This window comes from Salvelinus alpinus, chromosome 10 (genome assembly GCF_045679555.1).
Source record: "Salvelinus alpinus chromosome 10, SLU_Salpinus.1, whole genome shotgun sequence".
Classification (NCBI taxonomy): domain Eukaryota; kingdom Metazoa; phylum Chordata; class Actinopteri; order Salmoniformes; family Salmonidae; genus Salvelinus; species Salvelinus alpinus.
The window spans coordinates 30,819,918-30,846,851 of record NC_092095.1 but is presented as its reverse complement, the minus strand read 5'-3'; the positions used below and the strand labels follow the sequence as shown (position 1 = coordinate 30,846,851).

The 26,934-nt window shown below is 43.4% G+C and overlaps 1 protein-coding gene across 1 annotated transcript in view; it reads left to right on the top strand.

Moving 5' to 3' along the window:
• The first annotated feature begins 13,165 nt into the window (after positions 1 to 13,165).
• The window catches only part of LOC139531888 (ADP-ribosyl cyclase/cyclic ADP-ribose hydrolase 1-like), a 29,363-nt gene continuing 15,594 nt past the window's right edge, over positions 13,166 to 26,934 (top strand). The window contains exons 1-5 of the mRNA XM_071328827.1: positions 13,166 to 13,617; positions 14,082 to 14,211; positions 14,339 to 14,474; positions 19,678 to 19,760; positions 20,397 to 20,470. Of these exons, the coding sequence (XP_071184928.1) occupies positions 13,394 to 13,617; positions 14,082 to 14,211; positions 14,339 to 14,474; positions 19,678 to 19,760; positions 20,397 to 20,470 (647 nt within the window). The 5' untranslated portion in view covers positions 13,166 to 13,393. The remainder of the gene's footprint in view (positions 13,618 to 14,081; positions 14,212 to 14,338; positions 14,475 to 19,677; positions 19,761 to 20,396; positions 20,471 to 26,934) is intronic.

The window sequence follows — 26,934 nt, the reverse complement described above, 5'->3', positions numbered from 1 at the left end:
TTAATGTGATAATGACATCGTCAAAACTCTGCTCTCTGATTGGTCCATTCATAATGGGATGGTCATAACCCTGCTCTGTGATTGGTCCTTTCATAATGACATCATTATAACCCTGCTCTGATTGGTCCTTTCATAATGACATCATCATAACCCTGCTCTCTGATTGGTCCCTAATCTTGTTTACTTATCAAACCCAGTTATTAGTCTATTATGTACTTTGACAATCATGTTCTATTTTACCATGTATTCCAAAACCAGCACCACTTGTTCACCTGTAAAACGGTGTACACCCAGCTCAGAGCAGACTTGGGTTTTGTGCACACCAAACGATCACATTCACATTGATAAATACACATCTTTGCGTGAAAATGACCACAAGGCTATTTTACAGTCGGATTAGATTGTACGGTTGGTTGATAAACAAGGGACAGACAGAAAGATTTTCCGCCGAGTTGGGCCTCTCGCTTCCTCTTACTCTCTGGTTTAGGTCAACGCTGATTGGCTATTATACTTTTTTTTAATCAAGGAATGCCAAATGCTGCTGGCTTCCCTTGCATTCAATGCTACAGGTGGCAACAATGTCATACTATTTTTGACCAGACAGCATCAGATAGATGGGCTACACATACAGAGAGGGGTGTTGTTTTTATGAAGCACAGAGACAAAAGATACATTTTATATAATTTATTTTTTAATTATTGAAACATTTTGGGGGGAAGCCTGGCTTCCCTTGGCATCCATGAATACACACCACTGGCTTAATATTAAAGATTCAGACTTTTCTCGTCAATACCTCTTCGAGGAACATGCCAGGATGATAGAAATATCATATTCTAAATCAGCTAACGATAGCGAACAAGTTACACCCCTTGTTTTTGCTGTTCAGTTTCGTTCAAAAATAAGGTCAGGGTACTTGGTGGAAGCCGGCTAGTGATGGCTATTTAACAGTGTGATGGCCTTGATATAGAAGCCAGCTTTGTTGTACCTGTACTGACCTCGCCTTCTGGATGATAACGGGGTGACCAGGCCATGGCTCGGGTGGTTGATGTCCTTGATGATCTTTTTGGCCTGAATAGTGCCAACTGTTATTGATTCAGGGGCCTCCTCTGTACAATCTACGGCAATTAGTTAGTATTTTATGATTTTGGTTATTTTCTATGAATGCAAATAGCTTTAAATACAAAATACTTCCTTAAAACTCCAATAGCTTCCACCCCATATTACTTTAGTAAATACAACCAACTATTGGTTCAGGGACCTCTTCCCTTACCAACAATGCAGAGAGAAAGAAAATAGAGAAATAATAGAAAAGTAATACATGTAAAAATAAAAGTTATAATAAATGCACAATGAGTAACGATAACTTGGCTATATACAAGTGCTACCAGTACCGAGTCGATGTGGAGGGGTACGAGGTAATTCATTGGCGGCTCCAATTATGTTGTCCCGAGTTGTAGCTGGTGACCCTGTCAACACGCACCTCATGCGGCATGCTGCTGCTCCTGCTTTCTTCCCTTCTTCTCCCCCATTAACATACCCTGAAACCTGTGAGCTAACTTTTAGGCTAAGTAATCGAACAGTGGAGTCAATCTGAAAAAGGCATATAGAAAAAATATGTTTTTAGTAATGGAAAAAGTTTCTAGTGCGAAGTGTGGAGATGCGCCTCTTGCATGAGTACTATTTCTAAAAACGTAATAGTTCTCTTCCGCTCAAGTTTGTGATTGGAAAGACAAATTTGGCTGTATTACATACTTTTAAATGTTTTTCTAGTATATGCTTGTCATGACTTCTGCCGAAGTCGATGCCTCTCCTTGTTCGGGCGGTGCTCGGCGGGCGACGTCACCGGTCTTCTAGCCATCTTTGATCCATTTTTCATTTTCCATTGGTTTTGTCTTGTCTTGTCTCCCTACACACCTGGTTCCAATCCCATTCATTACCTGTTGTGTATTTAACCCTCTTGTTTCCCCTCATGTCCTTGTCAGAGATTGTTTGTTTTGCATGCTCGTGAAGTTTGTATTGGTGCGCGACGGGTCCTCGTACCCACTTTGCTTTTATTATGTACGATGGTTTTGGAGTTGTGTTTTTTAAGCTATTAAACTACTCCATTCATACCAAGTTTGATTCTCCTGCGCCTGACTTCCCTGCCACCTATACACATGACGTGACAATGCTACAGAATTAGAGACACATCTTTGGCGATTTAAGTTCAAATTTGTTTCCGACCATCCGACAATTATTATGTCTATAGAAAACACATTTGAAGGCCAACATTGTGGAAAAAGACATTGTGGAAAAAATCATCAATCATGTATCCTATATTCAACCTAATAACCTTAGAATACTTCAAGAACCACAATTTTGCATTTCAATTTCAGAAAATCTGCAACAGAAATTAGGCCACCCTTGTTATGTTATCATTGATATGGATTTGATAATATTCATTATTATACAGTGCCTTCAGAAAGTATCCAGACCCCTTGACTTTTTCCACATTTTGTTATGTTACAGCCTTATTCTAAAAAAATAAATAATAATTATCCTCAGCAATCTACCCACAATAACCCATTATGACGAAGCGGGAACAGGTTTTTCGACATTTTTACAAATGAATACAATTAAAAACAGAAATACCTTATTTACATAAGTATTCAGACCCTTTGCTATGAGACTCGAAATTGAGATCAGGTGCATCCTGTTTCCATTGATCATCCTTGAGATGTTTCTACAACTTGATTGGAGTCCACCTGTGGTAAATTAAAATTATTGGACATTATTTGGAAGGCACACACTTGTCTATACAAGGTCCTACAGTTGACAGTGCATGTCAGAGGAAAAACAAGTCATGAGGTCGAAGGAATTATCCGTAGAGCTCCGTGACAGGATTGTGTCGAGGCACAGATCTGGGGAAGGGTACCAAAAGATTTCTGCCGCATTGAAGGTTGCCAAGAACACAGTGGCCTCCATCATTCTTAAATGGAAGAAGTTTGGAACCACAATGACTCTTCCTAAAGCTTGCCGCTCGGCCAAACTGAGCAATCGGGGGAGAAGGGCCTTGGTCAGGCAGGTGACCAAGAACCCAATTGTCATTCTGACAGAGCTCTAGAGTTCCTCTGTGGAGATGGGAGAACCTTCCAGAAGAACAACCATCTCTGCAGCACTCCACCAATCAGGCCTTTATGGTAGAGTGGCCAGATGGAAGCCACTCCTCAGTATAAGGCACATGAAAGCCCCCTTCGAGTTTGCCGAATAGCACCTAAAGACTCTCAGACCATGAAAAACAAGATTATCTGGTCTGATGAAACCAAGATTGAACTCTTTGTCCTGAATGCCAAGCATCATGTCTGGAGGAATCCTGGAACCATCCCTACGGTAAAGCATGGTGGTGGCAGAATCATGCTGTGGGGATGTTTTTCAGCGGCAGGGATTGTGTTATTGTGTGTAGATTGATGAGGGAAAAAATTATTTAATCAATTTTAGAATAAGGCTGTAACATAACAAAATGTGGAAAAAGTAAAGTGGTCTTAATACTATCCAAATGCACTGTAATTCTGTGGACCTAATTCAGATAATGCATGTCATAACAAGATGTCCAGTGCTTCAAGACTTCTCCTCAACCCTCTCTCGCTCTCTCCCCACCCGCAAAATTTCAGTTCTATCTGGCGCCATAGGCTACACTTGTCTGTCCATTGTGCATGTGAACAAATATCTTGCCTACTCTATCTGCACTGATTGGTTAAGTAGCCTAATTTAATTAGCTAAAATGGAGAAAAAAAACTGTTGATTTGAAAGGTTAAAAAAGGAAAAGAAATGAATGATATAAGCCAGTACTTTGTTTTGTTTCGAACTGGTTCAGAACTGTATCTTGCTGGTTGGAACAGTGGCAATTGAACGAAAAAAAAAGTGCTTCTGTTCAGAACTAAAAGTTTGAAAACTAATTTTGGTTCCAACCCCTGCTTTTAGTAGTTGTTTAAATAAAATAAAAACAAATATAATGGTGAGCGGCGTTACCCCTTTCCTTTCAGTTATGGTAAAATGTTTTAGTTGCACCTTGACTCACATTGGTTGCGCGCCTTCCACTTCTTTCTACATTTGAATACTATCACTTTAGAATTTAAGGTCACTTTATTACCACTCTGCAACATTCAATCCCTTCCCCCCAAATGGTGTCTTGCCTCTGCATGTAGTGAACTGGGTCTTGGAAGTGGTGTATGGCCCAATCCCAAATCGACCCTATGCAAAATTCGGGGTTCAACGAGGGTTCTTCTAAGATCCTCAAAGTTCTTTGAAGAACCTTAGGGTTCTTGGCTCTGAAATTAACCCCAAAAGGTTCTTCCAAGAACCTCATAGGAGGTGGAGTTCATCTAGGAAGAGGTTTCTTCTGAGGTTTCTTGCAGGAGCCTACTGTACTTGCCCAACTGAAACATTTGGATTTGAATTTGAATGGACAGCAGGTGCAGGCAGTTGATTTTTTAAAATTAATCTCCTACATTTAAGGTAAGGTTAGTCCCTTGTTTGATCTTAATTTATATTATTTTATGATGATACCATCTACCTTTTCATATTTGTGAAAATGGACACAATTCAATGGTTATCAATCAACAAAGAGGTCAGGCTAGCTGTACTGGGTGCAGATGACTGAATTGCTCACTTTTGTGTCTGTGTCTGCAGGTATATAGACAAGGAGGCATACAAAGGTATGTCAATTGGTATTGGTATGTTATGCAGATCAAATGTACCATCCTCCTCCCCTACCTCTTCAATGAAAATCCCATGGGCCTCTACATTATGGACAAGGTACATGTATGACAACCATTATCGAAACAGTTTTTTTCATTCACATTCACCACAAAAACCAAGGTATGAATACTGTTTTATTAAACATTGTATAATTGCTATTTTTTGGATTCACAGACTTCACCCTCCCTACACCTCTGATGAATATAACAGGAAACCTGTTCGATCACCATACACTGCAAAATCATTCTGGCTATGGATAAGGAGAACATCAACACATTAACATCAACACGACAGAGGATATACCCATTGGACTTTGGGCTCTGCTGGGAGTTTACCTCATATTTAGATTTTTTTATTCTGCTTTGCCACTAAAATCATAAACACTGACAAATGAAATATTGTGTTATTGTTGTTATTTATATGCATATTATTATTATTAATAATAATAAAAGGGGTGGGGGGTAGTTAAAAAATTTACCCCAAAAGGTTCTTCAAAAGGTTCTTTGAAGAATAATTTTAAAGGGTTCTTCAAAGAACTTATATGGGTTTCCCCACAGTTTCAATTTGAAGAACCCCTAAAAGATACTCCAAGAACCTTTTATTTTTAGAGTGTGGAGATCTGAGTGGATTTGACAGGTGTAATCAATATGTCAATAGCTCCAACTTGCCCTCTGATAGGCTAGGTGGAAGTTTCACTGTACAATCAAATCCTTTCTGATCTACACAAGTGCATAGGGAATAGGTTCTATGGGTTGATTTGGTATTGGGCCTATGACATTGTCCTCTGGAGGATGCTGTCTTTCGGTAGGAGCTTTAAAACCTCTTAAGGATCGGACCCTTTTTTTAAATTTCCGCCTAAAATTACATACCTAAATCTTAAGTGACTGTAGCTCTGGACCTGAAGCAAGGATATGCATATTCTTGATACCATTTGAAAGGAAACACATTGAAGTTTGTGGAAATTAGAAATTAATGTAGGAGAATATAACACATTAGATCTGGTAAAACATGTGTTTTCAAGGACAGCAGGGGTTCAAACTGTAGAACCCAGATCCTACATTTGAATATAAAAATAGATTTTATCAAACAAAACTATGTTACATTTTATCTCTGGGACCCTCAGGATGACAAATCAGAGCAAGATTACTGAATGTAAGTACATGATTTACCTTCAGAGGTGAATGTATCAAACCAGTTGCAGTGATAAAAGTGCACTCTCCTCAAACAATAGCAAGGTATTTTTTCAATGTAATAGCTACTGTAAATTGGACACTGCAGTTGGATTAACACGAATTTAAGCTTTCTGCCCATATAAGACATGCCTATGTCCTGGAATGTTGACTGTTGTTTACAACGTAATTCTATTCACATTAGCGCACATTAGCATCAACCGTCCCAGTTTAGGGAAACCGATCCCGTAGAGGTTATTAAATGGGTGTCTTGACTCTCTATTCATTGAAGATAGATTAACATGATATGCCTACTTCTCGTAAGAGAAGAGGTGCTTGTCCCATTGTCCTGGCTAAATTCCCAATTTAGACCCATTCCCAATTTGGACCCATAATGGGCTCCCGAATGGCGCTGTGTTCTAAGGCACTGCATCTTAGTGCTAGAGGATTCACTACAGACCCTGGTTCAATTCCAGGCTGTATCACAACCGGCCATGATTGGGAGTTCCCATAGGGTGGTGCACAATTGGCCCAGCGTCGTTAGGGTTTGGACGTAGTAGGCCGTCATTGTAAATAAAATAAAATTCTTAACTGACTTGCCTAGTTAAATAAAGGTTAAATAAATAAAATACAAAATAAATGTAATCATTCCCTTGATAAGTAATTAGCTCCTTATTCCACTCTATCTGCCCTATGCAACTAAAACTTGTTTTGGCCACTAAAAATAGATTATTCTCATTCATAGTCCTATAATTGTAATGTCAAACCCATATCCATGATGACAAAACAAGGGTGGCCTAATTTCTGTTGAAATACAAAAGAAATGTGGTTTTTGAAGTATTCTACGGATATTATGATTCTAAGGTTGAATATAGGCTACATGATTGGTGTTTTTTCCCACAATGTTTTTTCCACAATGTTGGCCTTCAAATGTGTTTTCTATAGACCTACACAATAAGGATAGGTTGCTGCTGTTGTCATAAACAGAATTGAACTGATATCGCCAGAGATGCGTCTCTAATTCTGTAGCATATACTAGAATTAGATTTTAAAGTGTGTAATGCTGCCAAAGTTGTCTTTCAAATCACAAACGTAATCTGAATAGAACTGTCACGTTTTGAGAAATAGTACTCAAGCAAGAGGCGCATCGCCACACTTCGCACTAGAAACTTTCCATTACTGAAAAATATATATTCTGTAAAATTGTTATTCGTGCTTAATTTATAAATATACATTTTTCAAATTGTCTCCATTGACTTCGATTACTTAGCCTACAAGTTAGCTCACAGGTTTCAAGGTATGCTAATTGAGAGAGAGGAAGGGAATAGAGCAGGAAGATCACCTGCTGAGTGAGGTTCTCATCGATAGGGTCACCCAGGACAACATAATTGGAGCCACCAATTATGTTGTCGAGAGCAACAACTGGCGGCTCAAGCGATAAGATTTTTTTTAAGTACCAGCTTTAATTGTGATCAAGAATCAAGTTAATTTGCTATTGTAGGTGTTACAATCTGGTTCAGTTACCGCCCCCGTCCCCCTCAGGTTGCACCCCACAATTCGGTAAATTATGACAACAGATAATTAGACAATTCAAAGGTAGCCTATAGAGACATGGTTGTACAACCTGAGCATATGTTTATTAAACTTTAAATTGCACATTAAATATTTATATTGATGGGCGGCAGCTGGAGGGGGGTGGAGACAATCACAAAGACCGGTGAAACAGATCAGGGTGTGACACAACTCTTGTGTTATAGTTATTCGTCATTGGGGCAATAGTTATTAACCCCTCCCCCTGAAGGATTGACTTGAACCCCCCCAGAAATGTAATCATTGTATGTACATATTCATTGTAGCCCTATACTTGGTTTTGCACATTAGAAATATTGGAAGATAGAAGAATGCAAGAATGTTAATGATATATTTGTAACGGGTGTCGTACTCCTCTTCCTCGAAAGAGGAGAGGAGAGAAGGATCGGTGGACCAATACGCAGCGAGGTATGTAGACATAATGAATTTATTTAAACAAGAACAAAAACGAACTATACTTGAAATGATTACAAAATAACAAACGGACAACGTAGACGAAACCTGAACATGGAACTTACATAACAACACGAAGAACACACGAGCAGGAAACAGACTACATCAAAACGAAAACAACCGAAACAATCCCGTGTGGTGCGCAGACACAAACACAGGAGACAACCACCCACAAACAAACATTGTGAACAGCCTACCTAAATATGACTCTCAATCAGAGGAAACGTCAAACACCTACCTCTAATTGAGAGCCATACCAGGCAACCCAAAACCAACATAGAAACAGACAACATAGAATGCCCACCCAAACTCACGTCCTGACCAACTAACACATAAAACTAACAGAAAACAGGTCAGGAACGTGACATAACCCCCCCCCTCAAGGTGCGTACTCCGAACGCATCACCAAAAGTCCAGGGGAGGGTCTGGGTGGGCATCTGACCACGGTGGTGGCTTAGGCTCCGGGCGTGGTTCCCACCCCACCATAATCAATCCCAGCTTACTTCTACCCCCTATCATGACCACCCTCTTATTACCCCCACCTAATTTAAGGGACAACACCAAGATAAAGGACAGCTCCGGGACCAGGTAGCTCATGACAGAGAGGTAGCTCAGGACAGAGGGATAGATCAAGATAGAGAGGTAGCTCAGGATAGAGAGGTAGCTCAGGATAAAGAGGTAGCTCAGGATAGAGGGGCAACTCCGGACTGAAGGGCAGCTCCGGACAGAGAGACAGCTCTGGACTGAGGGGCAGTTCTGAATTACTAGCCGTTTCTGGCTGAGGGACAGCTCATGGCTGACTGACGGCTCTGGACGCTCATGGCAGGCTGACGGCTCTGGACGCTCATGGCAGGCTGACGGCTCTGGACGCTCATGGCAGGCTGACGGCTCTGGACGCTCATGGCAGGCTGACGGCTCTGGACGCTCATGGCAGGCTGACGGCTCTGGACGCTCATGGCAGGCTGACGGCTCTGGACGCTCATGGCAGGCTGACGGCTCTGGACGCTCATGGCTCTCCGACGGCTCTGGCTGCTCATGGCTCTCCGACGGCTCTGGCTGCTCATGGCTCGCTGACGGCTCTGGCAGATCCTGTCTGGCTGGCGGCTCTGGCAGATCCTGTCTGGTTGGCGGCTCTGGCAGATCCTGTCTGGTTGGCGGCTCTGGCAGATCCTGTCTGGTTGGCGGCTCTGGCAGATCCTGTCTGGTTGGCGGCTCTGGCAGATCCTGTCTGGTTGGCGGCTCTGGCAGATCCTGTCTGACGGACGGCTCTAGCGGCTCCTGTCTGGCGGACGGCTCTGTAGGCTCATGGCAGACGGGCGGCTTTGCAGGCTCATGGCAGACGGGCGGCTTTGCAGGCTCATGGCAGACGGACAGTTCAGACGGCGTATGGCAGACGGGCAGTTCAGGCGCCGCTGGGCAGACGGGCAGTTCAGGCGCCGCTGGGCAGACGGGCAGTTCAGGCGCCGCTGGGCAGACGGGCAGTTCAGGCGCCGCTGGGCAGACGGGCAGTTCAGGCGCCGCTGGGCAGACGGGCAGTTCAGGCGCCGCTGGGCAGACGGCAGACTCTGGCCGGCTGAGACGCACTATAGGCCTGGTGCGTGGTACCGGAACTGGAGGTACCGGGCTAAGGACACGCACCTTCAGGCTAGTGCGGGGAACAACAACAGGGCACACTGGACTCTCGTGGCGCACTCTAGGCCTGGTGCGTGGTACCGGCACTGGTGGCACCGGGCTGAGGGCACGCACATCAGGATTAGTACGGGGAGAAGAAACAGTGTGTACAGGGCTCTGGAGACGCACAGGTGGCTTAGTGCGTGGTGCCGGAACTGGAGGCACTGGGCTGGAGACACGCACCATAGGCAGAGTGCGTGGAGGAGGAACAGGGCTCTGAAAACGCACTGGAAGCCTGGTGCGTGGTGTAGGCACTGTTGGTACTAGGCTGGGGCGGGGAGGTGGCACCGGAAATACCGGACCGTGCAGGCGTACTGGCTCTCTTGAGCATTGAGCCTGCCCAACCTTACCTGGTTGAATGCTCCTAGTCGCCCGACCAGTGCGGGGAGGTGGAATAACCCGCACCGGGCTGTGTAGGCGAACCGGGGAAACCATGCATAAGGCAGGTGCCATGTATGCCGGCCCGAGGAGACGCACTGGAGACCAGACACGTTGAGCCGGCCTCATGACACCTGGCTCAATGCCCAATCTAGCCCTACCAGTGCGGGGAGGTGGAATAACCCGCACCGGGCTATGCACACATACAGGAGACACCCTGCGCTCTACTGCGTAACAAGGTGTCTGCCCGTACTCCCGCTCTCCACGGTTAGCCTGGGAAGTGGGCGCAGGTCTCCTACCTGCCCTCGGCCCACTACCCCTTAGCCGCCCCCCAAGAAATTTTTGGGTGTTACTCACGGGCTTTTCGGGCTTCCGTGCAAGACGCGTCCCCTCATAACTCCGGTTCCCTTCTCCGGTTGCCTCTGCTCTCCTCAGTGCCTCCACCTGTTCCCATGGGAGGCGATCCCTTCCAGCCAGGATCTCCTCCCATGTGTAGCAACCTTTACCGTCCAATACATCGTCCCAAGTCCATTCCTCCTTCTTGCGCTGTCCCTTACTCCGTTTACACCGCTGCTTGGTTCTGGTTATTTGGTGGGTGGTTCTGTAACGGCGTTCCTCTCTCTCTTCATAAGAAGAGGAGGAGTAGTGATCGAACCAAGGCGCAGCGGGTTGTGAATACATGATGAATTTTATTTACAAGACAAAACGAAAGTAGACAGACTTAGTACAACGAACTGACATAACACACGCAGAACGAACGAACAAGTACTTACTACAAAAACGCACGAACAAACCGAAACAATCCCGTATGGTGTAACATCGACACAGACACAGGAGACAACCACCCACAAACAAACATTGTGAACAGCCTACCTAAATATGACTCTCAATCAGAGGAAACGTCAAACACCTGCCTCTAATTGAGAGCCATACCAGGCAACCCAAAACCAACATAGAAACAGACAACATAGAATGCCCACCCAAACTCACGTCCTGACCAACTAACACATAAAACTAACAGAAAACAGGTCAGGAACGTGACAATATTAAAGTGTAAATAATTATTCAAATTCACTGTTTAAGATTATTTTTTTTAATAGATTTGAAACTTCCTCACTGTGTAATTGAAAAATATTTTATGGGCATTCTTTTATTTTCTAGCTCTCAATAAACTTACCGTTTTTTGTTGACTGTTCCAAAAAGAGATAATAGAGGCATAATTGACGCATTTTTTTTTTTTTATACAATTCTTTGTTCATTAGTCATAAAATAATTACTGTAGACACATTCAAACTAACGTTGTTTGTAAGTAATAATTATAATATTTTTATTAGTACAGTATTATTCAATTGCAGTCTGTGCAAGAAATAGTGAAAAAATGATCACTGTCACGTAAAACTGTGTTTCCAACCTATCATGAACGCACCATCAGTGACATTACCGTATGTGGTTTTACATATTCATGTAGAATCATTAAAATGAAAAATGGCAATTCTAATGGGTGTACTATGGAGGAGGGAGGTAAGTGACCTAAAATCAAGTGGTTTTAGATGTATATGTCAATTGGACTGGAAGCTTGATCTGTACGTGAATAAATAACCACAGCAGTAATATGATAAATATTTGTAGAAAATCAAAGGGGAGGATTTAAAAAAAAGTAAATAGCTTTGAAAATAGAGGTCAGGAAACACACAGCACGTATCTGTAGATCTCTAGCACGTGTGGATCGGAAGCTATTAAAAATTGTGATTATGACGGAAATATTAATTTATGATCAGGGAACTTTAAAATGGGAATTCTAATGGGTGTATCATGAATTAGGGACATCAGTGACTTTGCTACAAGTGATTTTAGCTCTCTAGCCCATGTAAGTAAGCTATTATAGATTGTGTAAGAAAGATGTGAGAAAGATCATTGCCTATTTATGTTTTTTGACCTGGTAGTTTTACATAAAACCATAAGAAATTAACAACATCACGTTTTAATGTAATTGTTGTGGGTAAAAAAACTAAATTGGTTGAAGATCTCTATATAATTTAAGTAGATCAAACACATTTTCTGTTAACACCGGGTTCTGCTGAATGCACTTTTAAGACAGTCCCTTAGCTTCAAGTGCACATTATTCCACAATTGAAACCAAGGTAAGGTCACTTTTTGAAAACAAAACGAAACAAAGAAAACGAAGGCTATACCTCGCTCCATATTGTCATCTGATTCTAGATATATCACTCTAATCATGCTCAGACCTTTGTTCTATCGAAGAGGTATTTGCGAGCAAACACCGAATATCAAACCAATATCCAAACTGAAAACAAATGTATGGCAGGCACCGAATGGCAAAGCAAGGGTTGTAACTTGTTCGCCATCATCGGCTGATTCAGAATGTCATTTCTATCGTGCCCGTTCCGTTTAACAATGGTGGGAAAAAGTACTCAATTGTCAGACTCAAGTAAAAGTGAGTCACCCAGTACAATACTACTCGAGTAAAAGTCTTAAAGTATCTGGTTTAAATGTACAGTGGTGGAAAAAATACTGCATTGTAATACTTGAGTAAAATAAAAATGTACAATTAAATGCTATACATATAATTCCTTATATTAAGAAAACAAGATGCCACAATTGTATAGTTTTTTTGTGTTTCATTTATGGACAGATGGGCACACTCTAACACTTGTTTAGTGTGTCCGCCAGATCAGAGGCAGTAGGGATGACAATGCGGCGCTTGAATTGGACCATATTGCTGTCCTGCCTGAGCATTCGAAATGTAACGAGTACTTTTGGGTGTCAGGAAAATGTATGGGAGTAAAAAGTACATATTTTCTTTAGTAATGTAGAGGAGTAAAAGTAAAAGTTGTAAATTACAGATACCCCCAAAAACGACCTAAGTGGTACTTCAAAGTATTTTTCTTAAGTAAACCACTGTAGTTTAAGAGGTACGAAAAAAGTATGAATCTTTAATATAAAGCTAACTATACCACAGTCAAATTGTAGGCTAGGCTATTTCACATTTTAATTTTATTTATTTAGCTAGGCAAGTCAGTTAAAGAACAAATTATTATTTACAATGACGGCCTACACCGGTCAAACCCGGACGACGCTGGGTCAATTGTGCGCCGCCCTATGTAACTCCCAATCGCGGCCGGTTGTGATACAGCCTGGATTTGATCCAGGGCGTCTGTAGTGACGCCTTAATCACTGAGATGCAGTACCGTGCGTCGCAGTAGAGGTATTCGCGTGGTAACGTCGTAGCAAACTGTCCCTAAGGCCAACTCCGAAAATAGAACTCAGAGCACTGACGGTGTTGAAGGCAATAGGCTATCCCACTGGCACAACACAAACAAAAACAAAACCACCTTTGAGTGCCGATTTCACAGTTGACTTAACAAGGAGTAGCCATGGAGCATGAAGAATTGCACCGTTTTGCAAGGAAAAAGCGAAGGACTCGCCTCTGCCTAATCATGGGTCTCTGTGCAGTACTTTCACTTGTCGTTATCCTCGCTATTTCTCTGGGAGTAGTGAACAGTCACGTACTGTCTAGTTCTAGCCCATCGAGTGAAAGCCTAAAAAAAACGATTATTGACAAATGTGAAGCATTTATACAGAACAACAAATCTTCAAGGTGAGAAACTTTTATTAGATTTATTTTGCACATTTAATTGACATGTTTAGCTTATTGTTAAAAGTAACTCAAACTTCAGGTTAACTCATTTTGCAGCAGTTTATTCCATTGCCATAGTTGAATATAATTACATGTAGACCCAATTGTATTTATGATGTAGCCTCCCTGTCTGTATGTGAACCTGCATTGCTTTATGGCACAGGTGGTTGTGGATTTGCCTTGTAACAACAGGGCGGCTAGCTTGTTCAAGCTCTGCTCTGATACTCTCTCACTGTTCCCCATCTTGCTATAATACAGTCAAGACAGCTTAACACAATGAGTGAACAGTTAAAACAGTTTAGTTTTCTCCTATTCAGTAACCATTTCTCAGGGAGCTATTCCTTCCTCAATCAATGATTGGCCATATTTGTATTTGTATGATAATGCAGTAATAGTATTCTTGATCATTCCTGTGATTGTTCCAGTGCAAACAACTGTCAAAAGATATGGAGTGCATTTCAGCAAGCATTCGTGGGGAGGGACCCATGTAATGTACCGATGGAGGCCTATGACCCCCTTATCCATACTGTGATCCAGGATCCTGTCTGTAACAGGGTGAGATACCCACACACGCTCGCTCACACACACACACCACTCAAATATATTCATACGTTTTGTTTTATTGACAGCTGCAAGTAAATATTATTTTAAAAAAAATGTTTACATTTCATTGCACCACCAGATGTTGTTCTGGAGCAAAACAAAGAAAATAGTGCATGACTTCACAGAGAAGCGAGATTGCTTCTTGACCCTCGAGGACACACTACTCGGCTTCATCATGAATGGACTGACCTGGTGTGGCAAGGAGGAGAGCAATGGTAAGACTCAAATGGAGCTACACACCATCAGTCTGTACATTTTCATTCATTACATTTTTTATTGAACCTTTATTTAACTAGGCAAGTCAGTTAAGAACAAATTCTTATTTACAATAACGGCCTACCAAAAGGCAAAAGGCCTACGGGGACGGGGGCTGGGATAAAACGAATAAATAATAATAAATAGGACAAAACACACATACGACAAGAGAGAGAACACTACATAAAGATAGACCTAAGACAACCACAGCGCAAGGCTGCAACACATGACAACATAGCATGGTAGTAACACAACATGACAACAACATGGTAGCAACATGGCAGCACATGGTAGCAGCACAAAATATGGTACAAACATTATTGGGCACAGACAACAGCACAAACGGCAAAAAGGTAGAGACAACAATACATCACACAAAGCAGCAACAACTGTCAGTAAGAGTGTCCATGATTGAGTCTTTAGATGAAGAGATTGAGATGAAACTGTCCAGTTTGAGTGTATGTTGCAGCTCGTTCCAGTCGCTAGCTGCAGTGAACTGAAAAGATGAGCGACCCAGGGATGTGTGTGCTTTGGGGACCTTTAACAGAATGTGACTGGCAGAATGAGTGTTGTATGCAGAGGATGAGGGCTGCAGTAGATATGTCAGATAGGGGGGAGTGAGGCTTGCGACGGGTATACAGAGATGACCAGTTTACAGAGGAGTATAGAGTGCAGTGATGTGTCCCATAAGGCACATCGGTGGCAAATCTCATGGCCGAATGGTAAAGAACATTTAGCTGCTCGAGAGCACCCTTACCTGTCAATCTATAAATTACGTCTCCGTAATCTAGTATGGGTAGGATGGTCATCTGAATCAGGGTTAGTTTGGCAGCTGTGGTGAAAGAGGAGTGATTACGGTAGAGGAAACCAAGTCTAGATTTAACTTTAGCCTGCAGCTTTGATATGTGCTGAGAGAAGGACAGTGTACCGTCTAGCCAGACTCCCAAGTACTTGTATGAGGTGACTACCTCAAACTCTAAACCCTCAGAGGTAGTAATCACACCTGTGGGGAGAGGGGCGTTCTTCTTACCAAACCACATTACCTTTGTTTTGGAGGTGTTCAGAACAAGGTTAAGGGCAGAGAAAGCTTGTTGGACACTAAGAAAGCTTTGTTGTAAAGCGTTTAACACAAAATCTAGGGAGGGGCCAGCTGAGTATAAGACTGTATCATCTCCATATAAATGGATGAGAGAGCTTCCTACTGCCTGATCTATGTTGTTGATGTAAATTGAGAAGAGAGTGGGGCCTAGGATTGAGCCTTGGGGTACTCCCTTGGTGACAGGCAGTGGCTGAGACAGCAGATGTTCTGACTTTATACACTGCACTCTTTGAGAGAGGTAGTTAGCAAACTAGGCTAAAGACCCCTCAGAGACACCAATACTCCTTAGCCGGGCCACAAGAATGAAATGATCTACTGTATCAAAAGCTTTGGCCAAATCAATAAAAATAGCAGCACAACATTGCTTAGAATCAAGGGCAATGGTGACATCATTGAGGACCTTTATAGGTTGTAGTGACACATCCATAACCTGAGCGGAAACCAGATTGCATACCCGAGAGAATACTATAGACACCAAGAAAGCCAGTTAGTTGATTTTTGACAAGTTTTTCCAACACTTTTAATAAACAGGGCAAAATAGAAATAGGCCTATAACAGTTAGGATCAGCTTGATCTCCCCCTTTAAATAAAGGACGAACCGTGGCTGCCTTCCAAGCAATGGGAACCTCCACAGAGAGGAGAGACAGGCTTGGCGATGATAGGGGTAGCAACTTTAATAAAGAAGAAAGGGTCTAAACCATCTGACCCAGATGTTTGTTTGTGGTCAAGTTTAAGGAGCTCCTTTAGTACCTCGGACTCAGTGACCACCTGCAGGGAGAAACTTTGTAGCGGGGCAGGCGAAAAAGAGGGAGGAGTGTCGGGGCTAGTCACATTAGAAGGGGTGAGCGATGAGAAAATGTTGTACGAGCAAGGAGGCATGGCTGAGTCAAATAGGAATCCTGACTTAATGAAGTGGTGATTAAAGAGCTCAGCCATGTGCTTCTTGTCAGTAACAACCACATCATCAACATTAAGGGACACGGGCAGCTGTGAGGAGGAGGGTTTCTTCTCCAGGTCTTTAACTGTTTTCCAGAACTTCTTGGGGTTAGACCCACAGAGAGAGAACTGCTCCTTAAAGTAATTAACTTTGGCTTTCCGGATAGCCTGAGTGCACTTATTTCTCATTTGCCTGAACGAGAGTCAGTCAGCCTGAGTATGCGTGTGCCGAGCCTTTCGCCAGCCAAATGCAATTCTTGAGGTGGTGGAGTAACTCTGCAAGATCATGGTCAAACCAGGGGCTGAACCTGTTTTTAATTCTAATCTTCTTTATGGGGCATGTTTGTCAACAATACCATTGAAAATATTAAAAAGAAGGTACAACCGTCTACGACAGAGGGGGATCAAGCTGATTCTATACCATTTTACAGAGGCCAGTTCATGAAGGAAGGCTTTCTCATGAAATGTATTTAGCAAGCGTCTACGACAAATCAGGACAGGTCGTTTCACTGAGCAGCCATTACGAACACAGGCTGTAAAACAGTGATCACTTAGGTCATTACAGAAACCATCAGTCTGATACCTATCAGGATTATTTGTGAGGATAACATCAAGGAGAATAGCCTTTTCTGGGTGTTTGGAGTCATACCTTGCGGGATTGGTAATAATCTGAGAAAGATTTAGGGAGTCCCATTGCTTTAGGATTTGGTCAGGTGGTTTAAGCATGTCCCAGTTTAGGTCACCTAGCAGGACAAATTCAGACTTAGTGTAAGGGGCCAGGCCGGTGCTGATGGAGGACGATATCACCCCGCAACAGTCAACAATGCTTAAAACCAGCTAATCAAATTGTTTGGGGACAGACTTGGTGGAGACAACCAAGCACTGAAGGTGATCCTTGGTAAAGATTGCCATTCACCCAACTTTAGAAGATCTGTCTTGCCGAAAAAAGTTATAACCAGAAAGGTTAACATCAGTATTCAAAACACTCTCAGTAATGACCAACACATCTGGATTGGAGTTGTGAACCCACACTTTCAATTGATCCATTTTAGGTAATAAGCTTCTAGTGTTAACGTGAAGAAAACCCAGGCTCTTACGAGAGCAGAAATCAGTGAAGCAGATATCAGAGCACAAGTCGGAATTGGGGCTAGCAACAGTAGATGGCCCAGGGTGTACATGCGCATTTCCAGATATAAACAGCAAGAATACAATCAAGGCACGGCAGAGGACAGGGAGATCTCTACAGTGTTGATTTATGACATTTGAATGTGAATTAGATGGCAACATGATCATATTGTACAGCAATTTCATCAGCTAACATGAATACAAAGCATGCGAGAGGTGGTTACAATAGGATGGGAGGCCAAAAGTCTGTGTAACCAATAGAGAGTCCGAGTCCCGTGTGTGGGAACAAACATAGTCTGTCCCAAGGTTGGGTAAACAAGAAAGTTCATAGTCAACAAAGCATGCAGGAGTCATGACGCAAAATATACAACGACTTGGGGCTAGCCATTGTAAGTTCAGAGTCACTCGCCCCAACAGTGCGTGTGTGCTGGAGGCGAGCGAAAGGGGGGGAGTGTGGTGGGGGTACCTGTACCAGACAGGGGGAGACAGGCCAGGGTAGATGGTGAACAAATCGCCAGGTGGAATCCATGCAGCAGTGCAGCAGGCAACTGGAGTAGGTGTCACACCCACATAACACAGTGATAGCCATAAACATGTCAAGTAAATTGTCAGATCTATGTCTAATCTAAAAAATGACAGCTAATAGACCATTCATGTACAGTATATACCACTAATGTACTGGTTGTTTTAGAATGCATCCCAAAAGGCAATCTCTTCCATATATAGTGCACAGCTCCACTCCCCTCTGTATGTATTTGGACAGTGAAGCAAAAGTTTTACATTTGGCTCTATACTACAGCTTTTTGAATTTGAGATCAAATGTTTCATATGATGCGAAAGTACAGAATGTTACCTTTTTTTTTAGGGTATTTTCATACATTTCTGTTTTACCTAGGCCCCTCATTTGAAGAAGTCATTAGTATTTGGGCAAATTTCCTTAGGATATTAAAGTAGTCAAAAGTTTTGTATTTGGTCCCATATATTCCTAGCACGCAATGACTACATCAAGCTTGTGACTCTACAAACTCGTTGAATTCATTTGCAGTTTGTTTTGGTTGTGTTTTGAGTTATGTTTTGCCCATTATGAACTGAGTGGGGGATGATAAATGGAGTAATTGTCCTTTTAAGTGTGTAGCTCAGATGTTTTTGACCACTTCTAAATGTTTCCTGATAATACCATGATTATGAATGAATCATGAATAATGATTATTGAGAAAGTTACAGAAGCTACAACAAAACATGCTAACCTCTCACCATTACCAATAACAGGGGAAGTTAGCATTTTTTGAGGGGTATGATCTTTGTTCATCTGTAACTTTCTCACTCATCGTTTATTCACATTTCATTCATGATTATCCATAATCATGGTAGCATCCACATTACCATGGAAGTGTTCAGAAACAAATTATATTCTTATTTACAATCAAATAAAATGTATGAAAATACCTTCAAATATTTGGTGACATTCTGTATTCTTGTCTCATATGAAACATTTGATCTGAATTCCAAAATGGTTCGGAATAGAGACAAAATGTTAGCTTCACTGTCCAAATACATGCGGAGGGGAGTGTTTATAGTGTACTACTCTTATGGTGCCATTTGGGACGGGCCCTTACTATACATTCGACCATGATAAAGTACAGTATAGCTCATGACATGTGGGTCAGAGCCAGAGGGCCTCAGCAGGTCCTCTGGCCAAAGGCTATTGTGATGGAACAGCCTAGGATGATCCAGTTTGCTTCCGTCACTACATTATGGAGAAACAAGCAAACAATTATGAAGTTTCTTGAAATTTGTGCTGTCAGAAAACATTTCCTTGTAATGCCTGCATCATTCCTTCCGTGTATGTGTGTGTGTGTGTGTGTGTGTGTGTGTGTGTGTGTGTGTGTGTGTGTGTGTGTGTGTGTGTGTGTGTGTGTGTGTGTGTGTGTGTGTGTGTGTGTGTGTGTGTGTGTGTGTGTGTGTGTGTGTGTGTGTGTGTGTGTGTCTGTCTGTTTCCTCAGAAACGTTCACCACAGGGTGCCCAGGCTGGACAGACTGTGTCAACAACACAGTTCGTTCATTCTGGAATCGGGCCTCAGCAGCAGTAAGTTCTTTTCAGACTGTTAGTGAGCCTGCTATGGCTAAGGTGCTTTGAAATCTTACACCTACCAGCCATGAATACAAAATGCATGGATCAAATATACTGATATGAATTAGATAGCCACAAACCAATCCAAATTCAGTCTGTGATTGTGATGGGGAGCAGAGGAAAGGGTTTCACTGTCTAACTGTTCATCAATTGGCCTTTGTGTCTGTTTCCATGGAAACACATTTCTTAGCTCTCTCCTGATTGGACAATGTCCGACATGGCGATGGGATATTGGCTACACACTTTCATGCAGTTACACTTTGGAATTCAGGACAGCACAACACATGTTTGTGTTGAATTTGCTATTCATAGACAGGGAAGTTCACAATATAATGTCTGAATAGATTAGTGTAGGTGTGGGGGAGAATTTGTTGTTTTTCTAAAAATGCGTTATGAGGGGTGCAGAATATGAGTCAGCAGTGGGAGTGAGTGACCTGTTAAAAATGAGTAGGATTCACTGGAATTTCGCTGTAAATTTACTGGAAATCTAAGCTTGTTGTTTCAAACTGATTTTGCAATTCAAGCGTTATTTTCCTTCACTGTGGGTGTTACTTCCCTTGTATGGAGATTGTATTAGTCTTTCCCTGTTAGTTTGCAGATGCCGCATGTGGTGATGTCACAGCCATGCTGAATGGATCTATTGCCACTCCTTTCAGCCCCACCAGGTAAGGTGCAATGACTGAGTCCTAAATGGCAACCTATTCTCTATAAAGTGAACAACTTTTGACCGAAGACCTACTGTATGGGCTCTGTTCAAAAGTAGTACACTATATAGGGAATAGGATGTCATTTGAGACACATTTATGTGTTTGGCCTGGCCCGTCTCCAATAATAACACCTCAGCACAACAATGTGATAGTCTTATCAAGTTTCACTGTGCAATGGAATGTGTTATTTCAACTGAATAGTGTAGTGATATTCTCTGCTCTGGAAAAATACAAATACTCACAGATAGGGCTGTGGCGGTCATGACATTTTGGCAGCCGGTGATTGTCAAGCAATTTACCTTTAATGAACATGAACACATTTAGCATCTCCCGGCTTCCATGCATAGCCTTCAAAGCCACTGATGGAGACCTTTGGAACATCTACATTTTAAAAAGTCTAATAAAAACCATCACAATGAATCCATTGTTTATTTTAGAAGAAGAAGAAATATAGTCTGTTTCAGAAGAACAGAATAACATACTCTGAGTTAGGCCCTGATCTGGCTATACCATATGGCTGTGCGCTACACTAGTTCATTTAGCAGGCAAGATTGGCTTAGAATTTCGTGGCATTATTTTATAGTATGAAGAATACAATTGAACAAAGCTGTATAAAATAGAAAGGATATTTTCTCCAAAGTATTTGAGGGAGTGCGCACATCCGGTTAAACACATCCGGTGTTTTGAGTGGTGTTTTGAGTGGTTAACAAAGAAACAGGTACTCATATATGCTTAATTTAGAGGTATTTATGTAACTTTAGCTGTGATACAAACTTTGGGCTATATGTTTAAATTTTTTATACATTCTAAGGCTGCATGATCAAATCAAATTGTATTTGTCACATGCGCCGAATACAACAGGTGTAGACCTTACAGTGAAATGCTTACTTACAAGCCCTTAACCAACAATGCAGTTAAGAAAAATACAAAAACATTTAAATAAATAAAAGTAACAAATAATTAAAGTGCAGCAGTAAAATAACAATATATACAAGGGGCTATATACAAGGGGTACCGGTACAGAGTCAATGTGCGGTGGCACCGGTTAGTCGAGGTAATTGAGGTAATATATACATGTGGATAGAGTTATTAAAGTGACTTATGCATTGATAATAACAGAGAGTAGCAGCAGCGTAAGAGGGGGGGGCAATGCAAATAGTCTGAATGATGTTCAGTTGTCTAATGGCTTGGGGGTAGAAGCTGTTTAGAAGCCTCTTGGACCTAGACTTGGCGCTCTGGTACCGCTTGCCGTGCAGGTAGCAGAGAGAACAGTCTATGACTAGGGTGGCTGGAGTCTTTGACAATTTTTAGGGCCTTCCTCTGACACCGCCTGGTATAGAGTTCCTGGATGGCAGGAAGCTTGGCCCCAGTGACGTACTGGGCTGAACACACTACCCTCTATAGTGCCTTGCGGTCGGAGGCCGAGCAGTTGCCATACCAGGCAATGATGCAACCAGTCAGGATGCTCTCGATGGCGCAGCTGAAGAACCTTTTGAGGATCTGAGGACCCATGCCAAATCTTTTCAGTCTCCTGAGGGGGAATAGGTTTTGTCGTGCCCGCTTTATGACTGTCTTGGTGTGCTTGAACCATGTAAGTTTGTTGGCGATATGGACACCAAAAATCTTGAAGCTCTCAACCTGCTACACTACAGCCCCGTTGATGAGAATGGGGGCATGCTCGGTCCTCCTTTTTCTGTAGTCCACAATCATCTCCTTAGACTTGATCACGTTGAGGGAGAGGTTGTTGTCCTGGCACCACACTGCCAGGTCTCTGATCTCCTCCCTATATGCTGTCTCGTCGTTGTCGGTGTTCAGACCTACCACTGTGTGTCATCGGCAAACTTAATGATGGTGTTGTAGTCGTGCCTGGCCGTGCAGTCATGAGTGAACAGGGAGTACAGGAGGGGACTGAGCACAAGCGTGGCGGATGTGTTGTTACCTACCCTTACCACCTGAGGGCAGCCTGTAAGAAAGTCCAGGATCCAGTTGCAGAGGGAGGTGTTTAGTTCCTGGGTCCTTAGCTTAGTGATGAGCTCTGATGGCACTATGGTGTTGAACGCTGAGCTCTAGTCCATGAATAGCAATCTCACCTAGGTGTTCCTTTTGTCCAGGTTTGAAAGGGCAGTGTGGAGTGCAATAGAGATTGCATCATCTGTGAATCTGTTGGGGCAGTATGCAAATTGGAGTGGGTCTAGGGTTTCTGGGATAATGGTGTTGATGTGAGGCATGACCAGCCTTTCAAACCACTTCATGGTCGGTAGTCATTTAGGCAGTTTACCTTAGTGTTCTTGGGCATAGGGACTATGGTGGTCTGCTTGGAACATGCTGGTATTACAGACTCAGACAGGGAAAGGTTGAACATGTCAGTGAAGACACTTGCCAGTTGATCAGCGCGTGCTTGCAGTACACGTCCTGGTAATCCGTCTGGCCCTGCGACCTTGTGAATGTTGACCTACTCACATCGGCTGCGGAGAGCGTAATCACACAGTCATCCAGAACAGCTGATGCTCCCATGCATGCTTTAGTGTTACTTGCCTCGAAGCGAGCATAGAAGTAATTTAGCTCGTCTGATAGGCTTGTGTCACTGGGCAGCTCTCGGCTGTGCTTCCCTTTGTAGTCTGTAATAGTTTGCAAGCCCTGCCACATCCAACGAACGTCGGAGCCGGTGTAGTACGATTCGATCTTAGTCCTGTATTGATGCTTTGCCTGTTTGGTGGTTCGTCGGAGGGCATAGCGGGATTTCTTATCAGCTTCCGGGTTAGAGTCTCGCTCCTTGAAAGCGGCAGCTCTAGCCTTTAGCTCAGTGCGAATGTTGCCTGTAATCCATAGCTTCTGGTTGAGGTATGTACGTACAGTCACTGTGGCGACGACATCATCGATGCACTTATAGATGTAGCCAGTGACTGATGTGGTGTACTCCTCAATGCCATCAGAGGAATCCCGGAACATATTCCAGTCTGCTAGCAAGATAGTCCTGTAGCTTAGGATCTGCTTCTTCTGACTACTTCTTTATTGACTGAGTCACTGGTGCTTTCTGCTTTAATTTTTGCTTGTAAGCAGCAATCAGGAGGGTAGAGTTATGGTCAAATTTACCAAATGGAGGGCGAGGGAGAGCTTTGTACGCGTCTCTGTGTGTGGAGTAAAGGTGGTCTAGAGTTTGCACATTTAACATGCTGGTAGAAATGAGGTAAAACGGATTTAAGTTTCCCTGCATTAAAGTCCCCGGCCACTAGGAGCGCCGCCTCTGGATGCGCATTTTCCTGTTTGCTCATGGTGGTATACAGCTCATTGAGTGCGATTTTAGTGCCAGCCTTGGTTGGTCTGTGGTGGTATGTAGACAGCTACGAAAAATACAGATGAAACCTCTTCTAGGTAGATACTGTGGTCTACAGCTTATCATGAGATACTCTACCTCAGGCGAGCAAAACCTCAAGACTTCCTTAGATATCGTGCACCAACTGTTTACAAATATACATAGGCCCGCCACCCGTTGTCTTACCAGAGGCTGCTGTTCTATCCTGCCGATACAGTGTATAACCCGCCAACTGTATGTTATTCATGTCTTCGTTTAGCCACGACTCGGTGAAACATAAGATATTACAGTTTTTAATGTCCCGTTGGTAGGATATACATGCTTTTAGTTTGTCCAATTTATTATCCAATGATTGTACGTTAGCCAATAGTACGGATGGCAAAGGCAGATCGTCTGCGGATCCTCACAAGGCACCCCGATCTCTTTCCGTGATACCTCTTCCGTCTTTTTCTCCTGCGAGTGATGGGGATGAGGGCCTGTTCGGGTGTCTGGAGTAAATCCCTCTCGTCCAACTCATTAAAGAGAAATTCTTCGTCCAGTTCAAGGTGAGTAATCGTTGTTCTAATTTCCAGAAGCTCTTTTCGGGCATAAGAGACGGTAGCAGGAACATTATGTACAAAATAAGTTACAAAAAAATTGAAAAAACTAACAAAATAGCACGGTTGGTTAGGAGCCCATGAAACGGCAGGCAGCCATCCCCTCTGGCGCCATCTACAGAAACTACATCTACAGATGAGACTAATGATGATTTGAAAAAGGTTGCATGAATGGCATGAGCTTTGCTTAGTTTTTAAAAAATCTCTCATTCACAATTTGAAGCACTTGATAATGTCTCAAATTTCCCTGCGGCATCCCCTTTGTCTGGCCGTAAAATCATGCCTTTTGCGGCCAGTGGCCGTTGTGCCCTTGAACTGAATATAATAATTATAATTCCCTTCTCCCGGCTGGGCGCACCAAAGTATCTCACTCACATGGCTCTCAGTCACTTGATCAGGTCATTCTCACAGGCGACAAGTGAAGACAGACACATCGGGGACGCAATTGCGCGAGTCCTTATCCTATTCCGAGGCACGTATTGAAGATATTGGAAGAACTGTCCACATTTACTTTTCATCAGCCAACAAGATGACTAGGCCTAACGAACAGCAAAAGCACTAGCCTATGTCAGTCTACAGTCTACTATCCCCCATAGTACAAAAGTTAACCTATTCTATTCTGTGTGAAAAATAAATATTCCAAACATAGTCTGGGTGTAACGAACGTCGTCAGAAGACCAAGGTGCAGCGTGGTAAGTATTCATAATACTTTTAATAAATACGAATACTTGAACAAAAAACAACAAAACGACAAACGAACAGTTCTGCAAGGTGCAATACACAAAACAGAAAACAACTACCCACAAACACAGGTGGGAACAGGCTACCTAAATATGGTTCTCAATCAGAGACAACGATTGACAGCTGCCTCTGATTGGGAACCATACCAGGCCAAATACATATAAATACAACACACAGAACAAAACATAGAATGCCCACCCCAACTCATGCCCTGACCAACCAAAATAGAGACATAAAAAGGATCTCTAAGGTCAGGGCGTGACAGTACCCCCCCCAAAGGTGCGGACTCCGGCCGCAAAACCTGAACCTATAGGGGAGGGTCTGGGTGGGCATTTCACCGCGGTGGCGGCTCTGGTGCGGGACGTAGACCCTCGCCACCGACCCCGGACTGGGGACCCTAGCAGCGGGCCCCAGACAGGAGGGAGACTCTGGCGGCTCCGGACAGGAGGGAGGCTCTGGCGGCTCCGGACAGGAGGCACAGGACTCACCAGGCTGGGGAGACATGCAGGAGGGTTAGGACTTAGCACAGGTACAGAACTCACCAGGCTGGGGAGACATGCAGGAGGCCTTGTCCTTGGCCGAGGCACCGGATGCACTGAGCCGTGGAGGCGCACTGGAGGTCTCGAGCAATGAGCCTGCACAACCTGTCCTGGCTGGATACCCCCTGTAGCCCGGCAAGTGCGGAGAGTTGTAACAGGCCGCACTGAGCTGTGCTGGCGAACCGGGGACGCCGTGTGTAGGGCTGGTACCGTATAACCCGGGCCGAGGAGACGCACTGGAGACCAGATGCGCTGAGCCGGCATCATCCCTCCTGCGATGCCACTCTAACCCGGCCGATTCGAGGAGCTGCGATGTAGTGCACCGGGCTATGCGTGCGCACTGAGGACACTGTGCGCTTCACCGCATAACACGGTGCCTGCCCGATCACTCTCTCGCCACGGTAAGCACGGGGAGTTGGCTCAGGTCTCCTACCTGTCTTCGCCAATCTCCTCGTGTTCCCCCCCCCCCCCAAAACAATTCTGGGGCTGCCTTTCGTGCACGTTACCTCGAGCCAATTCCTCATAGTGGCGCCGCTCCGATCTAGCTGCCTCCAGCTCCTCTTTCGGACGGCGATACTCTCCCGGCTGTGCCCAGGGTCCCTTGCCGTCCAATATTTCCTCCCATGTCCAGGAGTCCATTCCACCACGCTGCTTGGTCCTTTGGTGGTGGGTAGTTCTGTAACGAACGTCGTCGGGAGAAGGAGAAGACCAAGGTGCAGCGTGGTAAGTATTCATAATACTTTTAATAAATACGAATACTTGAACAAAAAAACAACAAAACGAACAGTTCTGCAAGGTGCAATACACAAAACAGAAAACAACTACCCACAAACACAGGTGGGAACAGGCTACCTAAATATGGTTCTCAATCAGAGACAACGATTGACAGCTGCCTCTGATTGGGAACCATACCAGGCCAAACACATATAAATACAACACACAGAACAAAACATAGAATGCCCACCCCAACTCACGCCCTGACCAACCAAAATAAAGACATAAAAAGGATCTCTAAGGTCAGGGCGTGACACTGGGACAGTTGTGGGATTCGATAGATCCCAAATTAATACAACCACTGGCATCAAAAAACATGTTTGAAGTAATGAGGCTGTCGCAACAGATCATAACGTTTAGCTAAAAATGTTGATAAACTATTAGGCTATTTATAGCACATTATAAGCACAGCAATGCACCACACGGCAGTAGGCTATAAGCGCTAATGTTCCATTAGCA